The sequence below is a fragment of the Megalobrama amblycephala genome, linkage group LG1 (assembly GCF_018812025.1).
Source record: "Megalobrama amblycephala isolate DHTTF-2021 linkage group LG1, ASM1881202v1, whole genome shotgun sequence".
NCBI classification, from domain to species: domain Eukaryota; kingdom Metazoa; phylum Chordata; class Actinopteri; order Cypriniformes; family Xenocyprididae; genus Megalobrama; species Megalobrama amblycephala.
The window spans coordinates 17,252,700-17,261,369 of record NC_063044.1 but is presented as its reverse complement, the minus strand read 5'-3'; the positions used below and the strand labels follow the sequence as shown (position 1 = coordinate 17,261,369).

Sequence of the window (8,670 nt, the reverse complement as noted above, 5' to 3'; positions counted from 1 at the left end):
AATCTTTAATCAAAGTTTTTAAACTCCCAGGAATACTTTTAATCCCCTCATTAAAGTCTCTTAATGAAATTGTAGCACCTTTCAAAGACACAACATCAGAAAAAGAGAGAAGGTCTCCTTGAGCACTAATCAAATCAGAAACAAACAAACAAAAAAGATTTTGATTCACCCATTCCTTGAAAAAAAGGGATTTGTTACATTTTCATTATTCCAAATAATACACGTGTGTGAGGAAAAATTATGTTTGAAAGCAATCTTCCAGGATTATAGAGCTTGTTTGTGGAAATTCAAGAGTTTGATAGGTACATTTCTGCACTTAATATTACAAGAGAGTAAGAATTGAAGGTCACCACAGTGTTTGAAGATTAGGTTAGGGATCCAAAACCAGGGTAATCCATTATTAGAAACACAACTCTTAATCCAGTTAATTTTGAATGTCTGGTTGATGAAAATCTAAAGCGTTAAGACCATCCTCCTTGTAACTTCTTATCAAGGATTTCCTCTGAACACATTCAGTTTTACTTCTCCAAATAAAGCAGAACAACAGAGAGTCAATAGATTTAATACTTCTATCATCATTATATATGGAAAGAGCAGAATAAACTATTCCCTCAGCCTCAGGCAGCAGGACTCTCCCATTAATTGTCAAGTCTCTCTGCAGTAAAACAATGCAGCGTCTGAACAGGACTTTTATTTTGGAGTGACGACATGACGTCATAAGAGTGCGCCGCGATCCTGCTGTATCTGCTGTGATTCTGCTGAAGAAAGGTTTGTTTCAAATGAATCCGTTTAATTCGATAGAAAAAGTTCAACGTTTTAATAGTTTCTTACAAGCGATGTTAAATGAGTTTATTTACTATTTAATGTGACATTGTGTGTTTATCTAACTGTAATGAAGGATATTTGTGTGAGAAACTCATTCACTGATGAGAAACAGTAAACCTGCGTCTCATTTCTCTCTCTATATATCATAAATCAGTTTATCATGAACACGAGTTCAGGCTCTGGCGAGTAATGATGGAGAAACTGAACTTTTCAACTCCGAATCAATTGAGTCAAACACTTTGAGAAATGATTCAGTGAATCACGACTCGTGCTGCTCAAACAGTGAACATGAACGAGAACAACAAACACTAACTAAACATGTTTTCATCAGTGTAATCATTTAAATATGATCTATAACTCATTAAATACCAAGTCTACATCATAAATGCCTAAAAATGAAGTGTTTATTAATTTGCAGCGTTAGTTTTGATGTTGTTGTCTAACCAGGTCATTGAAGACCATTAACTCTATTAATTAGAGGTGTAACGGTACACAAAACCCACAGTTCGGTATGTCATTTGGTTTTAAAGTCACTGCTTGGTACGGTTTTCTGTACAGCAGGTGGGGAGAAAACTTAACATAAAATTGCTTTATTATTAAACAGTAGTTTACTGAACAAATTGAGTTTTTGTCTTAAAATTCATTAAATTAAATTATAATTAAGTGTCTTAAGGATAAAAAAAAACGTGCATCCCACCTGCAACCCAACATGAAAATATTATTCCACCCGTTTACATAAAAATTGGCGGGTCACTTGTTGGGTTCCTGCCAGCGTGCAGGACTCTGATGTAGGGAGCCCTTACTTGAACATTATGCTACTATAATATTAAAGGTTAACAACTGAGCCTAAATTTATTTTTAGATAAAATAATCAACACTCAAATTGCATGCAATCATAAAAGCTGCACCTAAGGCATTAACTTCTAAATGTCTTTACTCCAGTTTGTTATTGAAATATAATCATTTCTACACAGTGGTTGTCGTTTTCATGACAGATTTATATAAACGTGCATTAAATGATCAAGACGTCACTAACAGGTTAAGTAAAATATAATGAATATATGAGCTAATTCAGTGCGTATATTTAGTGAAAGAGTTAATTTCTCTGGTGAACTAACAAGCTGTGGACACTGAATGGCTTTTCTGAGGTAAGTGCTACATGACATATTGTTTACTATCTGATTTATTGACGTCTTTGAAACACTGATTGAGCGATTACATGAGATATGGCAGTTTCTGTAAGTTGTACGGTATCTTTTCTACATACCTTCAGCTGTTTTTTCATGTTTAATTCTGTAACATTAAAGAGGAAGAGATGCTCGTGCTGCCGGTTTTAACAGTGATCTGTCACATCACAAAGAGCGTCAAAACGGTATTTTCTGTTTAAATTTGATGATTTTGTAGACATAATTTGAAGGATGGCACTTTGTTTCTTGTCGAAAGTTACAAAATGCAGCGCTTATTGCAATTTAATAGGAGAGCTCAATGTTGCAATGTAATGCTTCGAGCACCATACCGAAAACCCTGTACCGAAACTGTTCAGTATGAATATGTGTACGTTACACCTCAACTGTTAATTATTCTCTTCTTAAAGATGGCGTTTATCAAAGAGGAGACTGAAGACATGAAGATTGATTTTATTAAAGAGGAGACTAAAGACATGAAGATTGATTTTATTAAAGAGGAGACTAAAGACATGAAGATTGATTTTATTAAAGAGGAGACTGAAGAAACATTCAGTGTGAAACATGAAGATACTGAGGAACAAACAGGTTGGTTTTATTCTCACAGCTGAACTCAGGCTGCATTTACACTGCAAGTCTTAATGCACAGATCCGATCTTTTGACCATATCTGATTTTTTTTGTTTTGGGCCCGTGTTTTTACATTCACTTTAGACGCAACTGGTATCCGATATCTGTGTTTACATTAATTCCCGCCCAAAATGATTGTCATTGATAGTTTTGCATGCACATAGTAGACCCTCAGTTTTAATAGTATGGCCATTCAAAAAGTATTTATATATTTCATTTTGAGTGGCCATGATTACCTGCCAGGGGTGTATTTTCCAAAGCAAAAAATAACTATGGCTGCAAGTTTTGTGTTAAACTAAGTAAATTAGCATGGATTTTATGAGTCAATAAACATTTAAAGGGATAGTTCACCCAAAAATTAAAATTCTGTCATCATTTATTCACCCTCATGTTGCCGTAAACCTGTATGAGTTTATTTCTTTTGCTGAACACAAAATAAGATACACTATATTACCAAAGGTTTTGGGACGCCTGCATTTACGTGCACATGAATCTTAATCCGTAGGGTTTAATATGGAGTTGGCCCACCTTTTGCAGCTATGGCAGCTTCAACTCTTCTGGGAAGGCTTTCCACAAGGTTTAGGAGTGTGTTTATGGGAATTTTTGATCATTCTTCTAGAAGCTCATTTGTGAGGTCAAGCAGTGATGTTAGCGAGAAGGCCTGGCTCACAGTCTCCGCTCTAATTCATCCCAAAGGTGTTCAATCATGTCTTTATGGACCTTGCTTTGTGCACTGGTGAACAGTTATGTTGGAACAGGAAGGGGCAATCCCCAAACTGTTCCCTCAAAGTTGGGAGCATGAAATTGTCCAAAATGTCTTGGTATGCTGAAGCATTAAGAGTTCCTTTCACTGGAACTAAGGGTCAAGCCCAACCCCTGAAGAACAACCCCACACCATAATCCCCCTCCACCAAACTTTACACTTGACACAATGCAGTCAGGCAAGTACCGTTCTCCTGGAGCCGCCAAACCCAGACTCGTCCATCGGATTGCCAGACAGAGATGGTGATTGGTCACTACAGAGAACACATCTCCACTGCTCTAGAGTCCAGTGGTGGTGTGCTTTACACCACTGCATCCGACGCTTTGCATTGCACTTGGTGATGTAAGGCTTGGATGCAGCTGCTCGGCCATGGAAACCCATTCCATGAAGCTCTCTATGCACTGTTCTTGAGCTAATCTGAAGGCCACATGAAGTTTGGAGGTCTGTAGCTATTGACTCTGCAGAAAGTTGGCGACTTCTGCACACTGTGTGCCTCAGCATGCGCTGACCCGCTCTGTGATTTTACGTGATCTACCACTTCATGGCTGAGTTGCTGTTGTTCCCAATTGCTTCCACTTTATGATTCCACTAACAGTTGACCGTGGAATATTTAGTAGTGAGGAAATTTCACGAATGGACTTATTGCACAGATGGCAACCTATCACGGGACCACGCTTGAATTCACTGAGCTCCTGAGAGCGACCCATTCTTTCACAAATATTTTTAGAAGCAGTCTGCATGCCTAGTTGCTTGATTTTATACACCTGTGTCCATGGAAGTGATTGGAACACCTGAATTCAATGATTTGGAAGGGTGTCCCAATACTTTTGCCAATATAGTGTACTTTGAAGAATCTTGACCAAACAGTTGACGGCCCCCATTGACTTCCTCAATAGGACTAAAGTACTATGGATGTCAATTGCAACTGTCAGCTATCTCGTTACCAACATTCTTCAAAATTTGTATTCAACAGAAGAAAGAAACTTGTACAGGTTTGGAAAAACATAATGAGTAGATGACTGAATTTGTATTACTAGCCCAATAATATTTCAAGCCAGAAGTCAACATTTTTATTGCAAGTGCCAAAAAACAAAACAAATACAAAGTTGGACATAGGTAGTTTTCTTGATATGTGCTCATAAATGTAAATGTCTGTAACTCTTAAATTAAACTATAAACTCTTCTTTCTTTTTTTTTACCAAGCTTGACACATATGGGCTCAATGTGAGGACGCATAAAAAAGTGGTGGGACTGTGCCACTTGGTGGTGCTATAATTAAATAAAACTTGAAATTTGCTCTTACTACAGTACCTTTGTACCAAAAACATAGCTACCATTTTAAAAATATATATGAAGCTGTAACTCTGCAATGGTTTTACAAATTGACACAAAACTCTGGCTGCCTCGCTGTCTTATGAGAATGACTTGTACGGCAGCATTTGTGCATGAATGCACCTCATGAAACTGATTTCAGACAGACTTCTGAGGCAGCGTTTAAAAACAGCGTTTAAAACAGTTTAATGATCTACAGAAAAAAAACTAAACAGAGAAATTACTACTGTAGTAATTAATTATCAAAATTGAAATATGTTGATCAAAATCGTACATTTATACACAAACTGAGCAGCAAAGGATACATCTATGCTTCCTTCAAAAATCGATCAGATGAAGGTAGGGCTGCGCGATTAATCGCATGAGATTGTCATGCGTGTCTCATCAGTAAAGCCGGTTCTGTGATTAGCGGTAAATGTCCATCACCTGCTTTCAAATGGAGCGGCACTTAATATACAGAGCCGTAGTTCGCGGACAAGCTACGCAATATCGCGTTCATAATCGCAGATGAATCGGCTTCGATTATGAACGCGATATTGCGTAGCTTGTCCGCGAACTACGCCTCTGTATATTAAGTGCCGCTCCATTTGAAAGCAGGTGATGGACATTTACCGCTAATCACAGAACCGGCTTTACTGATGAGACACGCATGACAATCTCATGCGATTAATCGTGCAGCCCTAGATGAAGGTATCACATGAGACAGGAAGTGAAGCTAACATTGGATTCAGACGTGCCTTGATGCCTTCCTACCTTGAAATGTGTCCTCAGAAGGCAGCATTTTCCAGTTTTTGGACACAGCCTGTGTAATTGTTATGCCACACTGACCACATCAATTAGGTGACAGTGCCACCTACTGGTCAAACACAAACAGCAATTAAATCGGTTACACTTTATTTTAAGATGACAGTTACATTGCAATTACTCAAAGTACTGAGTAATATAACTACATTTACTTAATATAGAGTTAGGGTTTGGTTTGGGGTAATTAAGAATTATTTACATCATTATAGTAAGTACATGTAGTATTGAGTAACTGCATCACCTTAAAATACAGTGTTACCATTAAACAGCAACTGATTGCATCTATGATCTTTCAACCATTTTGCCTAAAATTATGTAAATATGTCTAAAATTGTCTCGTTTAAGAGGATCCTTAGTAACAGGTGGATTTTTATACTGAGATTAGCTCATATATATGATCCTCCCAGGTCATGTCTACATTGTCTACTAAAATTTCTTCTGCTTCACTTCAAACTGTCAGCTGTTTGACCCTCTAAGTCTGATTCGTTTGACTAGTGTGATCGCTCTGTACTGTGCCCTCGCCCGCTTGAAGAGGCATGGTTGGACTGCTTGGGCGCGGTACAGTTGTTGTACGTGCCGGAGTATGGAAAAGCTACTACTATTGTGTGTTATGCTATGTCTGACATCATTACAACAACAAATATCTTCAATTACTAATAGAATAGTACTCTTTTTCAATTAATATAATTAATTCACGTATATTTAGGTTTATAATGGGTCCGGTTCTCACTTTATTGGTGAACAGGAATTGTAGTTTACGATTAAAGCTGCAGATTCCTCTATCAATGTCAGCTCTCTTCTAACAAGCTGATGATCTTAACCAGGTGTGATAAATAAGGAGATATACAAAACATCCTTGATCAAACACACCTGCCAAAATTGAACCCAACCCCAAAATTGAACCCAAAGTTTTCAGAACTGCATTTTATTATGTATAAAACTTAACTCTGCAAGACTGTCCCTCCAGGACCAAAGCTGCCCATCCCTGATCCATAGGATAGGATAGGGTGTAGAGCAGGAGTGTCCAATCCTACTCCTGGCCACCATCCTGCAGACTTTAGTTCCAACCCCAATTAAACACACCTAAACCAGCTAATCAAGGTCTACTAGGCATACTAGAAACTTCCTGTCAGGTGTGTTGAGGCATAGTTGTAGCTAAACCCTGCTGGACAGTGGCCATCCGGGACTGTGTTTGGACACCCCTGTTAAAGAGCATACATGTTGTTGGTTTTGATGCATTAAATGTCTAAATTGTTTTGTCTATTTTTTTTGCCCTAGATCTAATGACACTGAAAGAAGCGAGTCATGAACTTCATAAAAGGGAAGAAGAGAAAGAACATTATGGTAAACATCATGATTTCTTGACTTGGGAAAGATCGACACAGGCTAAAAAGACTTTATCACAAAACAGAGCTCAAAAGACAGGATATACAAGTTATTTCACCTGCCAACAGTGTGGAATGAATTTTGATCAATATAGAAACCTTCAAATCCACTTGAGAGTTCACACTGGAGAAAAGCCTTACACTTGTCAACAATGTGGACAGAGTTTTACTGTAAAGGGAAACCTTTTAGTCCACATGAGAATTCACACTGGAGAGAAACCTTTCACCTGCCAACAGTGTGGAAAGAGTTTCAGACATAAAGGAAACCTTATAGTTCACATGAGAATTCACACGCAAGAGAAGGCTTACACCTGCCAACAGTGTGGAAAGAGTTTCACACATAAAGGGAGCCTTGAAGTCCACAAGAGAACTCACACTGGAGAAAAACCTTACACCTGCAAACAATGTGGGCAGAGTTTCAGTCAAAAAGGAAACCTTATAGTCCACATGAGAATTCACACTGGAGAGAGCCCATTCACCTGCCAACAGTGTGGAAAGAAATTCAGTCAAAAAGGACACCTTACAGCCCACACGAGAACTCACACTAGAGAGAAGCCTTACACCTGCGATCTGTGTGGGAATGGCTTTACACGGGAACTAAGCCTTAGGGAACACATGAATATTCACACTGGAGAGAAGACATTCATATGTGATCAGTGTGGAAAGAGTTTCAGATTTAAAGGTAACCTTAAGGTCCACTTGAGGATTCACTTGAAAGAGAGCTCTTTCAGAAGTCGTCACTGTGGAAAGAGCAGAGGTGTAAAGAGTACCTGAAAACAATACTTGAGTAAAAGTACAGATACCTCACATCAAAAATTACTCGTTTACAAGTTTCAAATCACCAATTCTAATACAACTTGAGTAAAAGTCTTTGAATATCTGAATTTAACTGTACTTAAAGCTGTTGTCTGTAACTTTGTGTGTTCAAAATGTACCAAATAAGAATGTACAACATGAAACTATTTTCCAAACTGTGTTTTTGTCTTATACTGAATCATTATGGTACACTTATAAGTGTTTATATTTGTTTAAGTGTATAAGTGTTTATATATAAAGGTGCTGGTCATATAATTAGAATATCATCAAAAATTTCACTAATTCCATTCAAAAAGTGAAAATTGCATATTATATTTCAAATGTTTCTTTTAATTTTGATGATTATAACTGACAACTAAGGAAAATCCAAAAAATTCAGTATCTCAGAAAATTAGAATATTGTGAAAAGGTTCAATATTGAAGACACCTGGTGCCACACTCTAATCAGTTAATTAACTCAAAACACCTGCAAAGGCCTTTAAATGGTCTCTCAGTCTAGTTCTGTAGGCTACACAATCATGGGGAAGACTGCTGACTTGACAGTTGTCCAAAAGACAACCATTGACACCTTGCACAAGGAGGGCAAGACACAAAAGGTCATTGCAAAAGAGGCTGGCTGTTCACAGAGCTCTGTGTCCAAGCACATTAATAGAGAGGCGAAGGGAAGGAAAAGATGTGGTAGAAAAAAAGTGTACAAGCAATAGTGATAACCGCACCCTGGAGAGGATTGTGAAATAAAACCCATTCAAAAATGTGGGGGAGATTCACAAAGAGTGGACTGCAGCTGGAGTCAGTGCTTCAAGAACCACCACGCATAGACATATGCAAGACATGGGTTTCAGCTGTCGCATTCCTTGTGTCAAGCCACTCTTGAACAACAGACAGCGTCAGAAGCGTCTCACCTGGGCTAAAGATAAAAAGGACTGGACTGC

The 8,670-nt window shown here is 38.1% G+C and overlaps 1 protein-coding gene across 1 annotated transcript; it reads left to right on the top strand.

Moving 5' to 3' along the window:
• The first annotated feature begins 670 nt into the window (after window positions 1–670).
• Window positions 671–7,884, top strand: LOC125264746 (gastrula zinc finger protein XlCGF8.2DB-like). Its single transcript, XM_048184404.1, has 3 exons — window positions 671–768; window positions 2,420–2,597; window positions 6,816–7,884. The coding sequence occupies exons 2-3, from the start codon at window positions 2,420–2,422 to the stop codon at window positions 7,694–7,696; spliced, it is 1,059 nt and encodes a 352-aa protein (XP_048040361.1). The 5' UTR covers window positions 671–768; the 3' UTR covers window positions 7,697–7,884.
• Window positions 7,885–8,670: the final 786 nt, after the last annotated feature.

Bases quoted from the DNA above. Each gene is read 5' to 3' on its own strand.
- LOC125264746 (XM_048184404.1), top strand. From the start codon at position 2,420: ATGGCGTTTATCAAAGAGGAGACTGAAGACATGAAGATTGATTTTATT. The intron at 2,598-6,815 runs GTTGGTTTTATT...TTTTTGCCCTAG, and splicing joins AGATACTGAGGAACAAACAG to ATCTAATGACACTGAAAGAA.